This window comes from Pseudophryne corroboree, chromosome 6 (assembly GCF_028390025.1).
Source record: "Pseudophryne corroboree isolate aPseCor3 chromosome 6, aPseCor3.hap2, whole genome shotgun sequence".
Taxonomy (NCBI): Eukaryota; Metazoa; Chordata; class Amphibia; order Anura; family Myobatrachidae; genus Pseudophryne; species Pseudophryne corroboree.
The window spans coordinates 20,714,314-20,738,056 of NC_086449.1; the positions used below are offsets into that span (position 1 = coordinate 20,714,314).

Below are 23,743 nucleotides of genomic sequence, written 5' to 3' on the forward strand. Positions count from 1 at the left end.
CAGCTAAAGGGATTGGGTTTGCTCGAATTTGTTCTAGCTCCATCCAACCGAAGTGTGAGTGGGCCTGCGAAATAATGTTTAATGGGGGCCAGGAGAGAGGCTTCTTGGTACAGGGGAATATTAGGTATATTAAGACCTCCAGATGCTCTCGGCAGGACCATTCTTGAGAGAGCCAGCGAGGGTGGTTTAGAAGACCAGATATATTTGGACATGATAGAAGAACAGGACTGAATGTACTTCTTTGGAAAGGGGTATGGAATCGTGCGAAAGAGGTACATTAGTTTGGGTAATAGGGACATTTTGAATGCCGCCATACGTCCCAGCCATGAGACCTCATAGGATGACCAGGAATTCGTAAGTGCTTCCAATGACTCTATCAGAGGGGCGAGGTTGACATAGAAGACGTCTGTAATGGAGACAGGGATGTTGATACCCAAGTATTTTATTGTGTGTTTCCGCCAGTTATACGGAAAGGAGGTTTGGAGTGTTGAGAGGGAGTGAGATAGGTTAAAAGGAAGAGCGTCTGTTTTGGTAGTGGTAAGTTTATAGTAAGATGCGAGGCTATAGGCATCTAGGACAGAGTGTAAGACAGGAAGAGTTGTGGTGGGGTTAGAGATGAAGAGGAGGACATCGTCTGCGAAGAGGCTTAGTTTATGAAAGGACGTACCGAATTGGAGTGCCGGGATATAGGGATTCTCTCGTATTTTAGTTGCTAGGGGTTCAATTGACAGGACGAAAATTAGAGGTGATAGGGGACAGCCTTGTCTGGTGCCATTTGTGATAGGGAAAGGGTCGGACAAGAAGCCTCCGCTGAACACCCGGGCCGTAGGAGAGCTGTATAGTGCTAGGATAGAGGTTAGAATGCGATCTCTAAATCCGAATCTGAGAAGGGTTTCACGCATGTACGACCAATTTAATCTGTCAAAGGCCTTCTCTGCATCTAAAGATAGCAAGAGAAGGCCATGGTCTTCAGATAGGGAGTCTATCAGGTTGAAGACCCGGCGCGTGTTATCGGACGCTTGCCTCCCAGGGACGAAGCCAGTCTGGTCCGGGTGTATCAGCGATGGGAGGAATCTGTTAATGCGCGTTGCAATCATTTTGGCATAGAATTTGATGTCGCAATTAAGTAGTGCTATTGGTCGGTAGTTATGTACATAGGCGGGGTCTTTTCCTGGTTTAGGGATAGTAACAATACGCGCTTCTAGGAGTTCCGGGGGGAGGGAGCCGTGGTCTGAAAATGTATTGTAGAGCGCAGTCAGGTGGGGAGAGAGGGCGTCATGAAAAGTGGCATAGAAGTCAGAGACAAAGCCGTCTGGGCCGGGGGCTTTATTCCTAGGGGTGGCTTTAATAGCGGCGGAGATTTCAGCCGTCGACCATGGGGCATTAAGTGAAGACAGCTGATCCTGTGTGAGAGTAGGGAGAGAAAGGTTTTCTAAGAAGGAAGAAATAGACGGGGCGGTGGGTTGGGGAGTGGAAGGGTCAGTTGCTAAATTATATAATTTGGCGTAATATTTTGCAAATTGGTTCGTTATATCTTTGGGGTTCAAGATCTTTTGTTTGGTGGGAGAATAAATACATTTAATCCTATTCCTGGCTTGTTGAACACGTAATTTACGCGCCAACATTTTGCCAGCTTTATTGCCTAGGAGGTAGAATTTGTGGCGCATTCTGTTTAGAGCCGCTTGAGTGCGGGCAAGGAGCAACTTTTGGAGCTGACCTCGAACATTAGAGATCTCATTTTTAAGGATTTTAGAGGGATGGGCTATATTCTTAGCTTCAAGGTCTAACAGGTCAGTTTCTAGTGTCTTCTGCATTTGATGGGCCTGTTTTTTTAAGTAGCACCAGCCTGAATTGCGGCTCCACGGGTAACGGCTTTAAAAGCACACCAGTGGTTAATAAGGGAAGTATCTTGGGGGGAATTAGTAGCTAAATAAGAGTCAATAGAGTCAGAGATAATTTTTTTAGACACAGGGTTATTTAGAAGGTAAGGGTATAAACGCCATTGGCGGGGAGGGTTGTAAGTACCGTGAAGATTCCATTTCCAGAGAACTGGGGCGTGATCAGACCATGTGATTGGTAGAATATCAACGTCTTTAGTTCTCTGGAGAGACCATTTATCACACATGATCAGGTCTTTTCTGGAGTAGGAGTTGTGGACAAGTGAGTGGAATGTGTATTCCCGACCCGAGGGGTTATGAGTTCTCCAGACATCATAAAGGTCGAATTCCACAAGCAGATTGCGAAAGGCCAGGGAGGGGCCAGAGAGGGTAGTAGGCACAGTCTGGGAGAATTGGAGGGACTTGTCCATTTTAGGGTCAAGAACAAGGTTATAGTCACCCAAGACTACCAGAGAACCCTTTAGTGTATTACGTATAGTGAGGAATAGTTTTCGTAGGAAGGGGACCTGGTTAGAGTTAGGTGCATATAGGGATACCAGGGTAACCGGCTTGTCATCCAGGAGGCCAGTGAGAATAAGATAACGGCCATTTTTGTCTGAAAGTTGAGACTGTAGGGAAAAGGAGACATTTTTGCTAAAAAGGATATCTACCCCATTCCTCTTGGATGGACCATTGGCATAGTATCCCACACGGAAGTGGCTATTCTTAAAAAGGGGAGGGTTAGCAGAAGAAAAGTGTGTTTCTTGTAGTGCTACGACATCAGCTTTTTGCTGGTGGAAGGAGGAGAGGGCCAGCCTACGCTTATTGGGCGAGTTCAGTCCTTTGACATTTAGAGATATAAGGTTCAGCATTGTAAACATATGTTAGACATGAGAAAGAAGGATCTATACTGATCTACTGTAGCGTACCTGTACCGAGTACTGATGAACAGTTGTGACCGGGGGAATGAATCTAGTCTGGAGCTCAGGGGTGGAGGGAGCATGCGGGAATGGCATGGGTTGGGTTGAAAACAGGAGAGGAGGAGGTAACCAACAAAAAGAAAAGGTCCGGTATACTGGACCTGCATGACTACTGCAGGGGAGGGGAAAAAGATTTGGGGGTTTGCAGTAGTACAGAAAAAGGTGGAGGCGGGCTGGGTGAACATGCACCGCCACTCCAATATAACTTCTGAGAAGGTAAAATTAAAGCACGTACAGCTAGTGTAAACTTCTCTAATTAACAGGGAGGTGCACTATGGGGCACCAACAGGGATTCAGTGGGTAGTAATCACCGGGCAAAGTATCGCCCCTTAATAGGAAACAACATTTGAACAACATGTGAAAGAGTAAGCCTGTAACTTGTAGACCTAGAAAGAAAACATGTAATAAGGCATATTATGTCATTTGAAGGAAGAAAAATAGAAAAAGTACTTTTATCTCCCCTTGACAGGGGGTAGGAGGTCTACAGTCTCCGTGAACCGGAGATGTCAGTGGGTAAATTTTGAAAGACCCGATGTGGCAGTCCGGTGGCTCAGGTGGACGCCCAGTCTTGACGGACAGTAGCAGCTCTTGTCGATGTAGACGGCTTCGGGATAGAGATGTCCCAATCCAGCAATAGCTTCACACCCGCGTCTAGGGAGGAAATTATATAGGTCGAATCTTCATACGAGACTATCAATTTAACTGGGAATCCCCATCGGTAGTGGATGTCGTGGGACCTCAGAGCAAGGGTGATGGGGGTAAAAGCACGTCTCTTTGCAATAGTAGCAGCTGAGAAATCTTGAAATATCTGAAGTCCCCCTAAAGTATCGGAGTTCTTGGATTCTCTAGCGGCCCTCATAATACGCTCCTTAACTGGGAAGAAATTAATTCGAAGGAGGGTGTCTTTAGGGAGGTCAGATGAGACGGTACAGGGTCTAGGGAGTCGGTGGATGCAGTCGATCAGGAGTTCCGTGGCGTCCGCCATTGGGAGAAGTTTCCTAAATAAGGCAGTGGCGTAGGATTCCAGTTCAGAGTTGGTAACTGAGTTTGGGATGCCTCTAATTTTGACATTATTCCGCCTTGATCTGTCCTCCATATCTGCCAGTTTGGATTTGAATTGGTCCAGGTCTTGTTGTTGACGATCATGGGATGAAAGCAGGTCATTGTGGGAGGTGACCAATTCTTCCATCTTACGTTCTAGATGGTCTGTCCTGTCTCCCAATGCTACCAGTTCAGTTTTGACCTCGCGGATGGCAGAGGTCAAATCCTTAGGAAGTTCAGTCTTGAAGGTGGAGAGAATCTGACAGAGGGATCTTATGGTTAGGGGGGCATCCGATTCGCAGTCCACACCCGACACTGAGAGAGCGGAAGTTAGGACACTAGATCCCGTGGGGTCCAGCATGGCGGAAGGGGAGGAGAAATTTTGTAGAGGGGAAATTTGGAGGGACTTTTGAGTGGGGTAGGATACCTTAGGGGGTATTATCTCCTTGCTTTTTTTAGGAGCCATTTCTTGTCAGTAGTAGCGCATGTAGAAGGCACAAAGAGACGTACTTCAGGGGTGGGTCCAATCAGCTGATAGTGGTGAAACAGGAGAACTCAGTCACATTAGTGGTGTGTACGTGTTATTCAGATGAACATGAGTGGCGGTGAACAATTTGGAGAGCACTCACATTGCGGAGGTCTTGCAGATATAGGGCATCGAGATCGTAGAGCAGGAGGGTTGAGAGTATAGGGGCGGGACAAAGTAGGGCAGAATATTGCCCAAATCCGTTATTCCGGAAGGGCAGAGAGTCTCGTCCCGTGGGCGATGCGGCAGGGGCTGCCGGTGTTCTCTGATCTCTAACCTCGCGGGGCTTGAGGTGATCTATGGACCGACTGTAGGGTTTGGAGTTCCCAGCGTGTATCCTCTAGAGCGTCGACCCCGACCCCCCTCTGTAAGGGGTGCTTATTATGAATGGAGATAGGTTGAGCTCCTTCAGTGCTGGAGTATGGGGAAAAGCCGGGGTGCAAAGATAGCCCGCAAGATGTACTTCCAATCGTGGGGGGCCTTAGTAGGGCAAGTTCTCAGACCTTTCTAGCTGTGGAATCCAAGATGGCCGCCGTCATACACCCAGGCAGGGGATCTCTCACAGCAACCTCGTTTCCAGGGGTCAGGCAGCGAGTCTTCCCTGTCCCAGAGGTCCCCGAGGGTCCAAGGCAGGCTGGAGGAGGTATGGGGGAGCTTCTAGTCTCGGGGGGGAGTAGCCGCGGGTCCCATTTCGGCCGCGTTCCGGTCTCGGGGCTCGGCGCCGGGGAGGCTCCAAAATCGAGGCCCCGGCTTCAGGACGAATGGTAGGCCTCAATCGCAAAATGGGCCGGAGGGGCCACCTGATGATGTCCCTGTGCAAGGGTCCCTGGTCACAGTCGTGGGTAGAGCTGAGTGGGGTTGTCTAGATGCAGGGGCCAGCAGTAATAGGTAGATTTAACCCTTTATTAGCTGGAGCTCATATGCAGGACAACTCTCCAGGTTAACGCTCAGGCCACGCCCCCTCTGAATGTCAGTATTCTTAGTGCTTTCAGAGTGCATCTGCATTTATTCATTTTCTGAAATACATTCTTGAAAAGAAATCTGTCATTTAATGTAGCCAAATTAAAAAAAAATACTTTCACTGAGACATAAGTTACCTTTCATAAAAACAAAGTAACAATTAAAGATTACCCATATTTTTTTATTTTATTTTGAATGGTCACTTAATACTAAGTAAATTCTTCATGATGGCTCTCATCTCTTGGTTCCTCAAACTGTATATGATTGGGTTAAACAGAGGTGTTACCACAATGTACAAAAAAGCAATCAACTTGTTTATGGTCAAGGAATGCCTGTCGGCTGGAACCAAATAAATAGTGATCAAGGTTCCATAATACAAGGTCACAACGGTGAGGTGGGAGCTGCATGTGGAGAAAGTTTTCTTCCTACCTGTTGTAGAGGAGATGCTGAGAATTGTTGTGAATACACAGATGTAACTGATTACTACTAAGATAAATGGGATGATTATTATAGGGATAGAAAGGATTAGAATATCTAACTGTAGGGCATGAGTGTAAGAACATGAAAGTTCAACAAAGGGACCAAGGTCACAGAAGAAATGATCAATGACATGGGGTCCACAGAATTCAATTCGACATAGGAAATAAAGATTAACATGGGTGATGAAAAAGCCAAACACCCAGCAATAGATAACCAAGGAATGTTGTAGTCTAATGTTCATGATGGTGCTATAACGTAGAGGGTTACATATGGCCAGATATCGATCATAAGACATGACTGTGAGGAGGTGACATTCTGAACACCCTACAGCACAATATATATAAGCCTGGGCTATACAACCTTTGATGGAAATGGTGGCTCCTTCCAGCCATATGACACGTAGCATATTAGGGATGATAACAGTAAGGAACACAATTTCATTGAGTGAAAATTGCTGGAGGAAGAAGTACATGGGAGAACGGAGTTGTGGTCTGGTTGACACCAGGACGATGATCATAGAATTTAGTATGAGCGTCATAATGTAAACAGTCAGTATCAGTAGAAAGAAAATAATGGCTTTGGAACTCTTAACTTGTGGAAATCCCAAAAGTAAAAATTCTTCAACCACTGTGTAGTTAACGTTACTCATTGTGAGTTCTTTTGAAAATAAACATTTACGATTTTATATAGTTACTATGAATTTATTTTACAATATATATGCTGTGTGTTATTTGAAACAGTTAATCAATGAATAACCAATTTGATCATCAAAATGCCATATTTAAATATTTTGAAATGTCAGACAGAATTATCAGAGTGCTCTTATTTGTTACCAGTTACTAAATCCTTAACTGTTGAATCCAAGTGTGTCAGGCTTGCTTTTATCTGTGTGGATGGAACGTAAACAGTCACAAACATTGCATGAGCATTGTATACCAGAACCGTAAGTAGACTTTTTGGTGCCACGTGCCAGAGAGAGAATAGGTATTCCGCCGCCCCCCCACCCCAATTTTCCAATAAGAACATAAGGCGCATGCCTCATGGGGAAGGGGCATGGCAAGATTGATCCCACAGAAAGCCCATGCTATGATGCCCCTTTCCACATTATTTATATTTATACTATATATACTGTATATATATATATATATATATATATATATATATATATACAGTTCAGAGATGCCCGGCTCTCTGGGGTGCAAAGCAAATCCGGGTGCCCTTCGCAGCAAATGGTGCATCAAAATAGAAGGAAATGAGGCAGCGGCACTCCGTCAATAAGTAAATCAAAAGATTAATAAATCAAAGCATAACAAACATTGGTCACGATAAATCAACGTTTCGGGGTCCTTGAACCCCTTTATCAAGGCATTCACGCCTTAATAAAGGGGTTCAAGGACCCCGAAATGTTGGTTTACCGTGACCATTGTTTGTTATGCTTCAATTTATTACATTTTTGATCTACTTATTGACGGAGTGCCGCTACCTCATTTCCTTTTATATATATATATATACAAGCAGAAAGTTCAGCACTCACCAAAGCTAGCTAACTTATTTTCACAACATCACTAAACAAATGATGGGGATTTAGTTAGTGAATTGGCCAATGCACGGAAGCCTGCAAACCGCTCGCCAAGGTACCCCATTTTCATGCAGGTCCTACACTATCACAGAGTCAATGGGCTACAAGCACCCCACGCTATGAGTGGTGAGTGCAGACACTGCACCCCGCTTCTGGGGTGCTGAGTGCTGTGGTTTTATATTTGTTGGTATATATATATATATATATATATATATACACTGAAACATTGTTTTACACTTCTGACTCCTTGCCGATTTCATTGGGTTGAGTGCCGCACGTCTTTCCATTATATATATATATGTTACTCACATATATAGACCAAGAAATTGGATTTGGACACAAATCCTCTCTATACCACATTCATGCCCTTAACTTGAGAGCTCGTTATTATACAGTTACAATACCCTTTATTACAGTAAATAACATATTTCAATATACAGTACTGCCATACCCAGGATTCAAACCTGTAACCTGTTGAATTCTAATCAAACATCCTACTCATTGGGCTTTTTAATCCTGTATAGAAAATATGAACACTATATGAAGCTATTGGTACTTTCTAAAAAAAAATTATCAGCATTGTAATTGAGCAGATCTATGTAGTGTGCAGCCACACATCCAATCCCTTGCAGCTACACACTAAATAGATCTGCTCAGCCAAAATGCTGATAATTTTTTCGCAAAGTATAAGGTAAGCTTCAAATAGTTAGAATTCTCTATCTTAGAATGATCTACCTTTCTATGCAAGGGTAGATAGCTTAATGAATAGATTGTCTGACTTCAGTGCCTCAGGTAATGGGTTTGTTTCCCGGGTATGTCAGCATCCTGAAATGTAATAAAGGACAGTGTGACTGAATAACAGAGAAAACCCAAGTTGAGTTCATGAATGTTGTATAGGTATTAGTGACAGAAGGGGTCAGGGTTGGAGACAGGGGAGGTCAGGAGATGCTGGGCTTCAAAAAGGGGTGAATCTGCAAGTGAAAGTAATTAAAACAGATAATTGACAAGTACCGCCAGCAGCGGCCCCTACCCTGCAGCGCTATGTGCGGTGCCCCCTCCGCACACATCTAGTTACGGACCTGCTGTATTTTCCAATCCTATATTGAGTGATTTCTATGCATGCAAAATTGTGACAGTAACCAATATGTAGTTTAAGAAACTTTGGTCAAGACTCAGCGGTGGATGCACTGTGGATCTCTGCTGCATCTTCTGTAGCAGCAGATATAAGAATTTCTGAAAAATTCCACAGGGGCTATTGTTAGTAAATAAGATGCTTCCAAAGATGCAGCATTGGATCAACATCGTGACCATCTGGCTGATCATCAGACATGGGTAAGCAAAGAGAAGAAAAAAGAAAGACTCTGTGTTGGGGCACGCTTAGAAATTTGAAATAAGTTTATTAAAACTTAACATTTAATTGATAACGAATAAAAGTAATGAGGAGTTTGATACAAAAAAATTGTTCAAGAACACAAAGTAAACATATATATTGACAGAAATCAGGATAAGCCTGATACAAAATTATGGGCACCTGTGGTGAAAAATATACTGAAAAACATAAAAAATTACAAAAAATTAATATTATTAAGGTGCCTGAGTTAATCAAAATTCAAAATTGGGGTAAAGGTAAATGATATGTACATATAATCACCGGGACACAGTGAACAAGCCACCCTGGTGAAACGGTCCGTCTGTGCTCAGTGATGCTGAACTCTTTCTAGCTCAGATCACTTTTTGGGACTCCCTGGTATTGTATGTGCCCATTTGGACTCCAGTTATTTAACTGATACTGATATATAATCAATATTGTTTCTTTCCATGTTTGCTATTTTTGATCCTTAATTATTGTTCTAAACCATTTTCTGGTATTTCCTTTTAAATGTAATACTTTTTTGCAGAATCCTTTCTGCATAAACAGGGTCTTATACCCATATTGGTAAGCCTTTACCATGCAGCCTGTGTTTACTTTCCTTTTTCCAATTAATCGTTGATTTCATGATTGTTTTATTTCATAATTTACTTAATTTTTTGTTAATTTGTGATCTCACCACATTACCATTTCTTCTCCTTCTTCTAATTTTCCCACCACCCTTTTTTTCAATAGGTAAGCCTAACCCACCTCTCTCATCCACTGTCCGCTATATATCTATATAAGACAGTGGACAGCAGAAGGCAGGGTTTCCTCCCTATTCTGAGCATATCTCACTTCTATTTTTAGTACCCTCTCATCCAGATGCGAGACCACTCTCTGCAATGCTCACAGCAACAGAGAATCTGCGCTAGAAACTGGACAGCAGAAGTACCTTGTTGCTCACTACTCATTACACTCTCTCATTTGTGTCCTAGTGTTTATTACTGCCATATTTCAGCAGCAACGCCCAATCTCAACCTACCTTGGAAGCTAAGCGCTGATAAGCCTGATCAGTACCTAGTAGGGTGACCTCTTGGGAATATCAGGTGCAGTAAGATTATGACCTCTGATCACAACAGCAGATGTGTTAGAGCAACTTCTGAAACTTACCTATTCCTTATCCAACTTTCCCGCAAACCTTCTATTTATCTACAATTGGCTTTGCCTTTAGGCTTATTTATCAATGCTCTTTTGTATCTTTAATAATCATACTTTTCTCTTAAATGCTTTGTTATCTATAAGGATCTAGCCTTTTAGCAAACAGAATCTCTACCAGGTGATTACCCTCAGTCATTTGACATTTCAATTATGAACCTTTGTGCCTCTCATCTATTCTCATGAGGTTTTTAGACTAGGTGCTTACCTACAATTATCACTGCGGTGATTATATGTACATATCATTTACCTCTACCCCAATTTTGAATTTTGATTAACTCAGGCACCTTAATAATATTAATTTTTTGTAATTTTTTATGTTTTCAGTATATTTTTCACCACAGGTGCCCATAATTTTGTATCAGGTTTATCCTGATTTCTGTCAATATATATGTTTATTTTGTGTTCTTGAACAATTTTTTTGTATCAAACTCCTCATTACTTTTATTCGTTATCAATTAAATGTTAAGTTTTAATAAACTTATTTCAAATTTCTAAGCGTGCCCCAACACAGAGTCTTTCTTTTTTCTTCTCTTTGCTTAACCATTACTGACTCTGGTAGCACCACCAACTCAAATAATTATTTAGATGTCTTCATTAAGAATCTTTAAATTTAAACTTAGTATCGTTGGTCATTCCCTGAACAGTTTTCTACAATCTGTGTATTAATCTATGTTCATCATTACCACATTTTTCCTGTGCGGAACCAAACCAAATTTCTGTTAACTCTGATCATCAGACATCTTAGCTACACTAAGGTTGCGTAGAATTCCCACGACAACTAAGATGCCCAAGATAGTGAATCTGCTTCCGAGGACACAGCCGCTAGCTTCAGCATGCCCAAAATAACACCTCTGATATACCTTAACTTTTGGAGTAATAAAAGGGGGATGCTCTGTGCACCTGAAAATGGAAAATTAATCATGTAACTGGTAAGTATATAATGAATGTCCTGTTTAAATAAGGTATCTGACCTTTAATGTATGGATGTAGGGGTATCTTTTATTATTCCAGTGGTCTGCCCTAGAGTCAAGGGTAATTGTGTGTTATGGCAAGAGAAAATAGACAGACCATAGTGCAAAAAGGGAAATGATAGATGCAAGATATCTTATGCTGAAATACAATGGCTGTGCAGTAGAGAAACCCCTGTGTGCACACATTGGGTGTCCTGAGCCAACACACTTTTCACCCAGCAGGCTTGTTCAAGGTGTCTGTGAACAAGCCTATTGGGTGAAACATGAGTTGGATCACAGAAATGGCATCTGAGAATAAGGTATCTTTCATCATCAGTATTATTTCCCTTTGTTCTCTACTCTCTGTTGCACATGTAGTGAAACAGTGTCTCACAAAGAGAATCATTACCCAATACCTTTCAGCCAATGAGTAGCTTTTAAAGTCTCTAAGTATTATGGATTTTGTGGCTAATGTGAGGAAATCAATGTAGTCTAGCACATGCCCTATGTTATGATTCCCGTACTCCAGACCAGAGGAGATCTTATGGCAGAGGTCTGAGTACTGGGAAGATATGCTGGTTGTGGGAGCAGGAGAGCCTAGTAACCCCTGGCGCCCTAACTCCGTTGTCTCGCCCGTGTTATCAGAAATCCCTTGCGAGACTATGGTTGCTTGAGCCCATGGCAGCCGCGTTCGAAGGGCGGATTATGTCTGCCCAACCCCAATGCCCCCGCAGGTCTTAATGGGAGACAAAGGGAAATCCGAGACAGGGTGATAACAAGGGGCCCTCTGACTAAGCAACCAGGCCAGGGGTTACAAGCTAACTAACTTAAACCAAAGGTATGTGCGGACTAGCCGCCAGGGAAAAGGACAACCAAAGATCCACTGATCCGTTACTCCTATCCAGCACCGCTGGATACCAGAGTTGATCTGTGGGAGCGGAATCCTCCGCAAAAGCTCCAGAACACAAATAAAGTAAATAATAAACAGGAAGCGGACAAGCCGCAACACACGGCTGAGCCGCGACTCACGAACACCACAGGATGTTAAAGGTGCTCGGTCAGACTCCAGGAATAGATGACAAACTTCCGAGTACAGGATCTCTGAGGACAGGAACAACCGGATAGAGCAGGACTGGAAACTCTCTGTAGCAGACACAGGCAAACAGGAAGCTATCACCGGCGTCTGTAGGAAGTCCTGAGGGTGCCTTTATTCAGGAACCCTCCAATCAAGATCCAGACCGGGTGATCACAGGAAATGCCGTGCAGCTTGCATGCTGCACGGCCAGCAGATCATAATCAAATTTAGGATAGACCCAGCAACGGGGAACGCGGCTGAACGTGGCGTCCCCGTTGCTAAGGTCAGAGCGGCTCCGTGCGCCCGGCGTCTAGCGTTGCCAGGGAGCCGGCGGCTGCACGCGCCCGGCGTCCCTGGTTGCTAGGCGCCGGGCCACACCGACGAGCGGACCCCGGCGCCTAACAGTACCCCCCCCCTTGAGGAGGGGTCAAGGAACCCCTAAAGCCAGGTTTCTGAGGAAATTCTCGAAAAAATGCCCTTTTTAGCCTCGGGGCATGAAGATCCTCATCCAGAACCCAAGACCTTTCCTCTGGCCCATAACCTCTCCAATGTACCAAAAAATAAAGCCGACCCCGGGACAACTTGGAATCGAGAACCTTCTCCACCAAGAACTCCTGCTGACCCTGTACATTTATTGGTGATCTCCCCTGAGATATTTTACGAGGAAATCTACTGGATGAAACATATGGTTTCAGCAATGAGCAATGGAAGGTATTTCCGATCCGTAAAGTTTTTGGTAAACGTAAACGGAAAGCAACTGGATTGACTTTTTTGATAATGTGAAATGGTCCAATAAATCTAGGACCCAATCTGGCTGAGGTTTGTCGAAGCTTAATGTTGCGAGTCGACAACCATACCCTGTCTCCCACTTTAAAAGTGCACGGCCGCCGGAGCCTGTCAGAAAATCTTTTTTCCCGGAATGCTGCTTTTCTGAGAGCCAGGTGCACTTTTTTCCAAATAAGTTTAAGATGAGAGGTCAGGGCCAGAGAGGAGACAGAGGAATGTTGAAAAAATGAATTAGCTCTGGGGTGAAAACCAAAAACTGCAAAAAATGGAGACACATTGGTGGAGGAATGACAGGCATTATTATAAGCAAACTCCGCCAATGGAAGAAACTCAGACCAGTCATTTTGGAGTTTGGCCGAGTACAGACGCAAATATTGTTTTAGAGATTGGTTAACTCGCTCAGTCTGCCCATTGGATTGGGGATGATAGCCGGATGTTAAAGATAATTTCATCTTTAACGAAGCACAAAAAGACTTCCAAAATTGAGCAATGAATTGTGGACCCCTATCAGAAACAATATCAGTGGGTAACCCATGGAGTCTGAAAACATGGCGGAGGAACAAGACTGCCAATCCCTGGGCAGATGGCAATCGGGGAAGAGCAATGAAATGGGCCATTTTGCTAAAACGGTCCACTACCACCCATATGACTCGGCATCCGGCTGACAGAGGGAGGTCCACCACAAAATCCATGGAGATGTGCGACCATGGCCTAAGGGGAACATTCAAGGGCATGAGTTGACCAATAGGCAAAGAACGGGGAACTTTATGCTGTGCACAGACCTGACACGAAAAAACAAACTCTTTAACGTCTTTGGAAAGACCAGGCCACCATACTGAGCGGGAAACTAATTCCAAAGTCTTAGCGATTCCCGGATGCCCGGCAACTTTGCTATCATGAAACTCCGTCAAAACAGTTGCTCTCAAAAACTCAGGGACAAAAAGACGACCAGCAGGAGTATTTCCAGGCGCTTGATGTTGAAGCAGCTTTAACTGGGTAAATACATCCTGTGTGAGGCCTGCCCGAATGACTGAAGACGGGAGTATGGGAGTAACAGGACTGTTGTCCTGAACTGGAAGAAAACTGCGTGACAGGGCATCTGCCTTAGTATTCTTGGAACCTGGCCTGAAGGTGATAATGAATTTGAAACGAGTAAAAAATAAAGCCCAACGAGCCTGCCGGGCATTCAGTCGTTTAGCTGATTCAATGTATTGAAGATTTTTGTGATCAGTCAAAACTGAAATGGTATGGGTCGCTCCTTCAAGCCAATGCCTCCACTCCTCGAAAGCCCATTTAATAGCCAGCAATTCCCGGTTACCAACATCGTAGTTGGATTCTGCAGATGAGAATTTCCTGGACATAAAGGCACAAGGATGTAATTCAAGGGAATCTGGATCCTTCTGAGAAAGGATAGCCCCTACTCCAACCTCCGAGGCATCAACCTCAACAATGAAAGGCAATTCTGGGTTGGGATGTCTAAGGACAGGGGCTGAGACAAAGGCTTGTTTCAAGGCCTGAAAAGATAACTCAGCTTCACATGACCAATTGGTAGGATCTTCTCCCTTCTTAGTCAGTGCCACAATGGGAGCAACTAGGTCAGAGAAAGAGTGAATAAATCTTCTGTAGTAGTTCGCAAACCCTAAAAAGCGCTGAATTGCTTTTAAGTTGGTGGGTTGCGCCCAACTAAGGATGGCTTGGAGCTTCTTTGGTTCCATACGGAATCCCCGAGGGGAAATAATGTACCCTAAAAAGGATACCTCCGTGACATGAAATTCACACTTCTCCAGCTTGGCATAAAGGTGATTTTCACGTAATTTCTGTAACACCTGACGCACCTGGGTAACATGTTGTTCTACAGAGTCAGAATATATCAAAATATCGTCTAAGTAGACTACAACGAATCTTCCAAGAAATTCACGGAGCACATCGTTAATGAGATCCTGGAAAACTGCCGGAGCGTTAGACAGGCCGAATGGCATAACCAGATACTCATAGTGGCCTGACTGAGTACTGAATGCCGTTTTCCACTCATCCCCTGACTTGATTCTGATGAGGTTATATGCTCCTCTTAGGTCAATCTTAGAAAAAATCACAGCCGAACGTAGCTGATCAAAGAGGACAGAGATCAGCGGCAGAGGGTAAGTATTCTTTACTGAGATTTTATTCAAAGCTCTAAAGTCAATGCAGGGTCTGAGTGAACCATCCTTCTTCTCTACGAAGAAGAAACCAGCACTTAAAGGGGATTTAGATGGCCTGATAAATCCTTTCCCAAGGCTTTCTTTCACATACTCATTCATAGCCACCGTTTCAGGACCAGACAATGCATATAACCTTCCTTTAGGCAACGTGGCACCAGGAATTAGCTCAATGGCACAATCATAAGACCTATGGGGAGGCAGAATATCCGCATTGCCCTTGGAAAACACATCAACAAAATCCTGGTATTCCCCAGGAATGGGTGCAGGAACAGCGGCAGCTACTCGGATAGGAAGCGTAATACATTCTTTATCACAGATGGTACCCCATTGTAAGATCTCCCCCGACTGCCAATCAATGATGGGATTATGAAAGGCCAGCCAAGGGTGACCCAGAACCACAGGAACTGCAGGACAATGGGTAAGGAAAAACTCAATCTTTTCAGAATGCAGGGCTCCCACCGAGAGTAAAACAGGAGGTGTACATAGAGAAATAACCCCATTGGACAAGGGACTCCCATCTAAACCATGCATGGTGACACACCTACCCAAGGTTAACTGAGGAATACCCAAGGCCTTGGCCCATGTTAAATCCATAAAGTTCCCTGCAGCTCCACTGTCCACAAAAGCAGAGACCGAGGAACAGAGGCTGCCAAAGGAAACTTTAGCAGGAATTAACAGTGAATTATTTGAGGAGATGAGCTGCAGACCAAAGTGAACCCCCTCACAACTCACTTGGTCAGGAAGTTTCCCGACTTGTTCGGACAACTACGGGCAAAATGTCCCTTACCTTCACAGTATAAACAAAGACCAGAATTTTGCCTCCTGGTTCTTTCTTCAGGAGACAATTTGGAGAGACCTATCTGCATAGGCTCCTCCATGTCTACAGGAATGGAAAGAACACAAGGAGTAGACTCGACAGATGCCCCTTTTTCTGCCCTCCGCTCTCTGAGCCGACGATCTATCTTAATAGAGAGCTCCATGAGTTTATCGAGAGTCTCAGGAGCGGGATACTGAAGGAGACTGTCTTTTATGGATTCAGATAAGCCGAGGCGAAACTGACTGCGCAGGGCTGGGTCATTCCATCCACAGTCGTTCGACCAACGGCGAAACTCCGTACAATAACTCTCCGCGGGACTCCTACCCTGTCTAAGAGCACGCAACTGACTTTCAGCGGACGCCTCTCTATCAGGGTCGTCATACAATAGCCCTAAAGATTTTAAAAAGGCGTCTACAGACGATAAGGCCGGATCGTCTGTCCTTAAACCAAAAGCCCAGGTCTGAGGATCCCCCTGAAGCAGAGAAATAATAATTCCAACCCGCTGAGCCTCCGTACCTGAGGAGACTGGTCTTAAACGAAAATAAAGTTTACAAGACTCTTTAAAATTAAAAAACTGTTTTCTATCCCCAGAAAAACGGTCAGGCAGATGCATTTTTGGTTCAGGGATGACCCTCGGGGAAGTCCGTAACAGATCTTCCTGTGACCTCACCCGGAGGGACAGATCCTGAACCATCTGAGTTAGTTCTTGAATCTGACTAACTAGAAGCTGGCCAGGATTTGGCCCAACACCGGCGGGATTCATAAGGCCGACAAAATCTCCCAACTGAATAAGTGAAAAAATTAACTCCTGTTAAATTAAATTTTTTCTTTTGTCTGGCCGGTGATAATGTTATGATTCCCGTACTCCAGACCAGAGGAGATCTTATGGCAGAGGTCTGAGTACTGGGAAGATATGCTGGTTGTGGGAGCAGGAGAGCCTAGTAACCCCTGGCGCCCTAACTCCGTTGTCTCGCCCGTGTTATCAGAAATCCCTTGCAAGACTATGGTTGCTTGAGCCCATGGCAGCCGCGTTCGAAGGGCGGATTATGTCTGCCCAACCCCGATGCCCCCGCAGGTCTTAATGGGAGACAAAGGGAAATCCGAGACAGGGTGATAACAAGGGGCCCTCTGACTAAGCAACCAGGCCAGGGGTTACAAGCTAACTAACTTAAACCAAAGGTATGTGCGGACTAGCCGCCAGGGAAAAGGACAACCAAAGATCCACTGATCCGTTACTCCTATCCAGCACCGCTGGATACCAGAGTGGATCTGTGGGAGCGGAATCCTCCGCAAAAGCTCCTGAACACAAATAAAGTAAATAATAAACAGGAAGCGGACAAGCCGCAACACACGGCTGAGCCGCGACTCACGAACACCACAGGATGTTAAAGGTGCTCGGTCAGACTCCAGGAATAGATGACAAACTTCCGAGTACAGGATCTCTGAGGACAGGAACAACCGGATAGAGCAGGACTGGAAACTCTCTGTAGCAGACACAGGCAAACAGGAAGCTATCACCGGCGTCTGTAGGAAGTCCTGAGGGTGCCTTTATTCAGGAACTCTCCAATCAAGATCCAGACCGGGTGATCACAGGAAATGCCGTGCAGCTTGCATGCTGCACGGCCAGCAGATCATAATCAAATTTAGGATAGACCCAGCAACGGGGAACGCGGCTGAACGTGGCGTCCCCGTTGCTAAGGTCAGAGCGGCTCCGTGCGCCCGGCGTCTAGCGTTGCCAGGGAGCCGGCGGCTGCACGCGCCCGGCGTCCCTGGTTGCTAGGCGCCGGGCCGCACCGACGAGCGGACCCCGGCGCCTAACACCCTATATAGCTTATCTGTTTTATTATTATTATTATTATTATTATTACATTTTGTTTATAAGGCACCACAAGTGTTTCACAGCCCCGTACACACGGCACACATTTGAACACTACAGGATACACGGAACTTAACATTACAATAACTGAAAAACTAAACAGAGCGCAGGTAACAGCACCACAATTGTCAGTATACACTACAGCTGAGATGTAAGGTAGCAAAGGAGTAATCTGCATACTAATATGAACAGGCAGTTATTGGGAGAGATAAACAGTAACGAGTGAGAGGAGATGCAGGTATAGACAGTTACTGAGTAGTAGAGAGCTGTAATTCATGTGCTAGAGAAGAGGGTTGTGAGCACAAGAGTGAAGAGGGCCCTGCTCCAAGGAGTTAATAATCTAGGAGGAGGGGGGAGACAGACAGGTTACATGAGGTGCAAGCAAGCAGAAGGTGGCCTGATGGCAAGAAATAAGCGAGGCAGAGGTGGCCAATGCATGAAGCAGGGGGTTTGAAGTTACCTAATGAACAGGTGGGTTTTCCGTGCTGGTTTAAAGCTTAGTAGGGTCGGGGAGAGTCTAATAAAGCGATTACGTTTTTCCAGGGAAGGGGGCAGTGCATGCAATATTGGATTTGCGCATGAGATGCATTGACCAGGGTGGAGGAGAGGTGATGGTCATTGGCAGACTGGATAGGTTAGGAGTGAGTATGTAATGAGATAAGGTTGGAGACTTAGTGCGCAGTGGAGTAAGAGAGGGCCTTGTATGTGAGGGCGAGGAGATTGAAGAGGATTCTGTAGGGGAATGGGAGCCAGTGCAGGTTTTGTAAAGGGAAGTGGCAGATGTGGACCGGCGGAAGAGGAAGATAAGTCTAGTGTGGTTACTGCTTTGCTACATACCTCTTCCAGAATACCTGTTGGTTCATGACACAGTGGTTAAGATCTGCCTTGAATTTATATTGCATATGATAAAGACTGTTAAAAAAAAAAACAATCTCCACAAGTGATTCTGCAATCTCATATGATTTATGTATTTGTTGTATACAAAGCAGGTTTTTTAGATCAAAGACAATACTGCTCAAATTAGTAGCTATCATTTGCTTATGATCTACACAATAATAGCTGTACATGCTGTATTGTACTTGATTTGACAAGGATTAACATGTAACCTCTTGCCCTAATATCTTCTGATCTGTCTATGGGCTCTTTGCATCATACTAAGCCGTGTACTCATAAGCTATGTATATGCTTGATTGATATCTGTGGTGACATGTGTTGGCAGGCTGTCACAGTAATACATTTTTGAATTAAGTTTAATACTTGTTTTATACTATTTCTCTAATGTGTGCTAGTTTTTTAGAGAGATGCACAATAAAACGTATTAACTATAAGCGCGCCCTCCACAAAAGACTCTACTTTCTCTTGCCATAACATACACCTTAATTTTTACAAACACATCCCTTTACCACATCCACACACTTGCGCTGACACCACACTGCGAGAGGTCCTTTGCCTTTAGCATTCATCTAAAGGTGAAGATATAGTGAGATAAATTTGGTGAATTTGTAATGAGATCAGTGGATGACAATGTGATTTTTTTTTTGTAGGGGCCTCATATCAGCTCTTGGTCCTACGAAGAGGTTATTCAGAACGTTTGTAGATAAACAACAGACCACATTAGTTTATCAGAGTATGGTTATGTTCATGGTTATGTTCATATCATTAGATATATCTATAATTGGCTACTAAATCTACAGATAATAAATATAAATAGACTGAACTAATTCTGTAACACGAGACTCACTAGAAATAAGGTCAACGTAAGAAATTACTGTGGCCAGGAACACCAACTAAGACCCCTCTTAAATCACTGGGACATTGTTGGGTTGTCTGCTGAATCTGTTGAATATCAATACCAGTCCGGTGGTTATTCAACTACTGTGTGACTATACCGTTTTTAAAGCATTTTCCTTACCATGAAAAATCATCAATGGAGAACTTTTTGACTTGTGACACATGAACAATCCTACAGTCATTTTTTGGGTGTTGTTGAGATAATGTTTTTTTTAAAGGATCAGATCTTCACAGGTAGCCGTACATCTGGTCTCACTGATGTGGAGACTTTATTATCATAAACGTATTAGCTTTGCCTTCAAGCTCAACAGATTAATTTAAACAGTTATTAATATTCAGTAGATTCCAGCTGTGGCAGAAGGTTTATGGATATTAAAGGTAAAGCTTGTGCACTAATGCATAAGAGACTATTATTTCAAAATGTAAAAGGTTTATGCCATTCTCCGGGCTTTTTATATTTTACTGTTTGCCATGGGATTTACATGTTGTGTCACTTACGTTAGACATTCAGGGACAATTATTTGCATTCCCTACTGGGAATATGTTGTTTGTGGCTGTTTTCATTATATTTAATCTCTTTAATCTCTTTATTCATCTAAATATCCATAACTTGCAGTAACCCTTTTTGAATTCTGTTTTTGAGATTTGCACCAAGAACAGACTATTGTAGTGTTACTGTGTTTCTGGTGGCGCCATATTTCTGATGATGTCTTCAGATAGATTGCGCCGACATAGGAGATTGCGTAGGGTCGCTTGATGAAAAAAATATATTTTGCAGAACCTTTGTTGAAAGGCATGTGACTACATTAGATTTTTCATAGTAAGATGACATTCATGATCACAGCATTTAATAAACCTATGAATGGCTACTTAGTCTGGTGATAACATACAGTATTTTATCATTTACATAGCAATCTTCTGAATAAAGATCCACTAGAAAGAGGGTAAAGTGGGGAAATTGGGATGATCAGGAAGACCAAATGTGACCCCTTTGAAAGCCATGGATACCCTTTTGGAAACTTCAGGTTATTAAACAACAGCATGACTATAAAATATTTCAATCATTTTCCTTACCTGATTAAATAATTTTTGGATGAAGTTTGATTTGGGGCTAATAACACTCCTTTTATTACCAATCATATTAGGGTCATTTTGGGTTGATGTTGTGGTGCAGATTCAGCATATTACACCAATTTTGCTAGATTAACTCTATTTTTTGAGATGCAAAAATGAGAAACAAGAAATTCAGAATAGACAATGAAAACCACTCACATCCCAATTGTTACCTGACACTGGCCAATCATTTATATACAGATGAGGAATACTCTAGAATGATAGCGGAATGAACATCTAGAATACAGTTTTCACATGTCTCACCTTCTAGAATTCTCTTGTTGATTCCCATATGCATGCATTATGACTAAGGGGCTGATTCCGAGTTGTTCGCTCGCTAGCTGCTTTTAGCAGCATTGCACACGCTAAGCCGCCGCCCTATGGGAGTGTATCTTAGCTTAGCAGAATTGTGAACTATAGATTAGCAGATTTGGGAAAATAAATTTCTTAGCAGTTTCTGAGTAGCTCGAGACATACAAATAGCATCAATTCAGTCAGTTTCATTCCTAGTTTGACGTCACACACACACCCAGCGTTCAGCCAGCCACTTCCCCATTTCTCCAGACACTCCGGCGTTTTTCCCTGGCACGCCTGCGTTTTTCTGCACACTCCCAGAAAACGTCCAGTTTCCGCCCAGAAACACCCACTTCCTGTGAATCACACTATGATCACTTCAACGATGAAAAATCTTCGTTCGGACGTGAGTAAATCTACTAAGTTTTGTGTTAAAATACTAACCGCATGCGCACTGTGAACCATGCGCATGCGCATTTTTGCCTTAATCGTTCCGTTGTAAAAATCGTCAACGAGCAAACAACTCGGAATGACCCCCTAAGTACCCTGTTAATTGAGGGGATCCATAATCTCAAGAAAAGAGATCATTTGAAAAAAATTATTTCATTTTTGAATTCTGCAATCCCAACAAACTCTAAATTCATTCAAATATCCCTGACAACAAAACAATTGTGTGGTTGTTTTTGGGCTGTGTATTATTATTTTAGAATGATCTGATTTTCAGGATCCTCTATTTCTATAAAGTTCGATTGATGGGATTTGAGATATTGCAATATAAATAACACTTTTTAGTAATAAACGTTTAATAAAATTCTATCATATGGTTTCTGTTAATTAAAAAGTTTTTGATGCATATACTTATTACTAGAAGTTTTATTAAATGCTGATTTTATTTAGAGTTTTTATTATGATTTAACAAAAAGCTTTAATAGAGAAGAAATTGAGCTGACAATTATAATTAGAGATGTATCTCCTTTTTGTTTTGGATCTGTATTTGGTTTTTCCAAAGCAGCCATTGCGTGTTTTGATTATGGATCTGTATTTTTTTTATCATAAAATAGTGAAAATCACAGAATGTGGGCCTGTTTTTGTTCCTACAGTAATATTGGTGACATTTTCCGAAATCACAAATCCCCAACAGAGTTCAATCAGGCTAAGCCACTTTGCAATTATTTCTCTGAGTTTTTCTAAGAGGTTTTCAGTGGTGTGGCTCTTAGTGAAACCGGTGATACACAGTGGCCTGCCTCCGAATGATCTGGTATTTGTGAGATGCTGTTGCAGTTGGTTCTGTTGAAGGCTATGATTGATTTAGAGTGTAAAGCACTCAGATGGAACTTGCTTGATTTTTAGGTGGTGTGTTATTTAATTCAATTAATTAATTATGTATGCACACTGGTGCCACTAATGATTACAGAGGCGGTCCTTACGGGGAGTTAAATATGGGCCATCACAGAGTGAGCCCCATCGTCTTGAGGAAGTCCCGGGTGACGGGACGAAATGCGTTGACGAAATTCTCCTTGCTCAGCCCACATACGCACAGATTGCTGTCAGCCACATCCGTATTCAGCGGTGAATTTGAAAACCAGCCTCAGAGATTTTCCACCGGGACGCCAGGTCAGCATACCTCTGAAGCGTCCGTACCCGCCCGCCAGGACAGTAACATCTGCACCGCGATAGTGCCGGCGGCGGACGCATAGAAGACATCCCGGTACCTCCTGCGCTGCGAGACTGAATCTTCCCGCAGGTCGGGTAATTATTACCAGCAGCACTTCCTCTGCACTGGGACGCCAGTAGCATAGAGGACGGGAGCCACAATTATTCTCTAAAGGCTGTAGTCACTGTTGCAATCTGCAATCTGCTCAATTGATACAAAGAAACCTAAAATAGGTCTGTGTGGCAATATTGAAGCTACACTGTTTCAAGTCATATAACCAAGTGACAACGAATTTTGAATGTTTATTAGTGTGCTCGAGCCTTTTTTTTATTAATGATCTTAAATGTGTGTGCAAATAAATTGTTTTCATTTAATCATATCAGCAAGTTCCATATGTGTTGAAAATTGATTTAAGCAGACACCTGTGTATTTACTTTTTTTGACAATTTATTAACAAGCATACATCAAGCGCATTACACTTTTGTATATATATTTTTTTCTGTTGAAGGCTATACACCTACCCAGTGGGCTGTATAACGGTGATGTAATCTGTAGTTTTCCCTGTTCTGTATATCAGTAGTTAAGTGGACAGTGCGTTCAACAGCATTTTGGATGATACTAATCAAGTTTTTCTTAGTGCCCTTGTAGATACTAGGGGGTTTATTTACTAATATTCGTGTTTTTGCCGTTTTTAAGGGTGTTTGAACTCGAATGATATCGGGTGCATTTTACTGAAACTTTTTGAATCCTGATACGATCATTCACTAAGCTGCCGAGTTTTGCACATTCGTTTTTACCGATGTCGATTTGATTCGTAATGTCAGGCAGTGTTTTACGGGAGTGATGAGAAAAACACTGCCTGACAAAACACAAGGAATCCCGTCCGGATCTGTGAGATCCATGCAGGGCTTCATTGTGTACCTTAAAAATGTGTTTAAAGTGTTTTTAAATCTGAAAAAAATTGCATGGGGTCCCCCCTCTAAAGCATAACCAGCCTCGGGCTCTGTGAGCCGGTCCTTTTTGACAAAATATGGGGAAAAATTGACAGGAGTTCCCCCATATTTCATCAACCAGCACCGGGCTCTGCGCCTGGTCCTGGTGCAAAAAATATGGGGACAAAAAGAGTAGGGGTCCCCGGTATTTTTTGAACCAGCACTGGGCTCCACTAGCTTGACAG

The 23,743-nt window shown here is 43.3% G+C and overlaps 1 protein-coding gene and 1 pseudogene across 1 annotated transcript; one reads left to right on the forward strand and one right to left on the reverse strand.

Moving 5' to 3' along the window:
• Positions 1-5,583: 5,583 nt before the first annotated feature.
• Positions 5,584-6,513, reverse strand: LOC134934126 (olfactory receptor 11L1-like). Its single transcript, XM_063929628.1, has one exon. The coding sequence runs from the start codon at positions 6,511-6,513 to the stop codon at positions 5,584-5,586; it is 930 nt and encodes a 309-aa protein (XP_063785698.1).
• A 3,280-nt stretch (positions 6,514-9,793) lies between these two features.
• Positions 9,794-9,912, forward strand: LOC134936964 (5S ribosomal RNA; annotated as a pseudogene).
• Positions 9,913-23,743: the final 13,831 nt, after the last annotated feature.

Bases quoted from the DNA above. Each gene is read 5' to 3' on its own strand.
- LOC134934126 (XM_063929628.1), bottom strand. From the start codon at position 6,513: ATGAGTAACGTTAACTACACAGTGGTTGAAGAATTTTTACTTTTGGGA.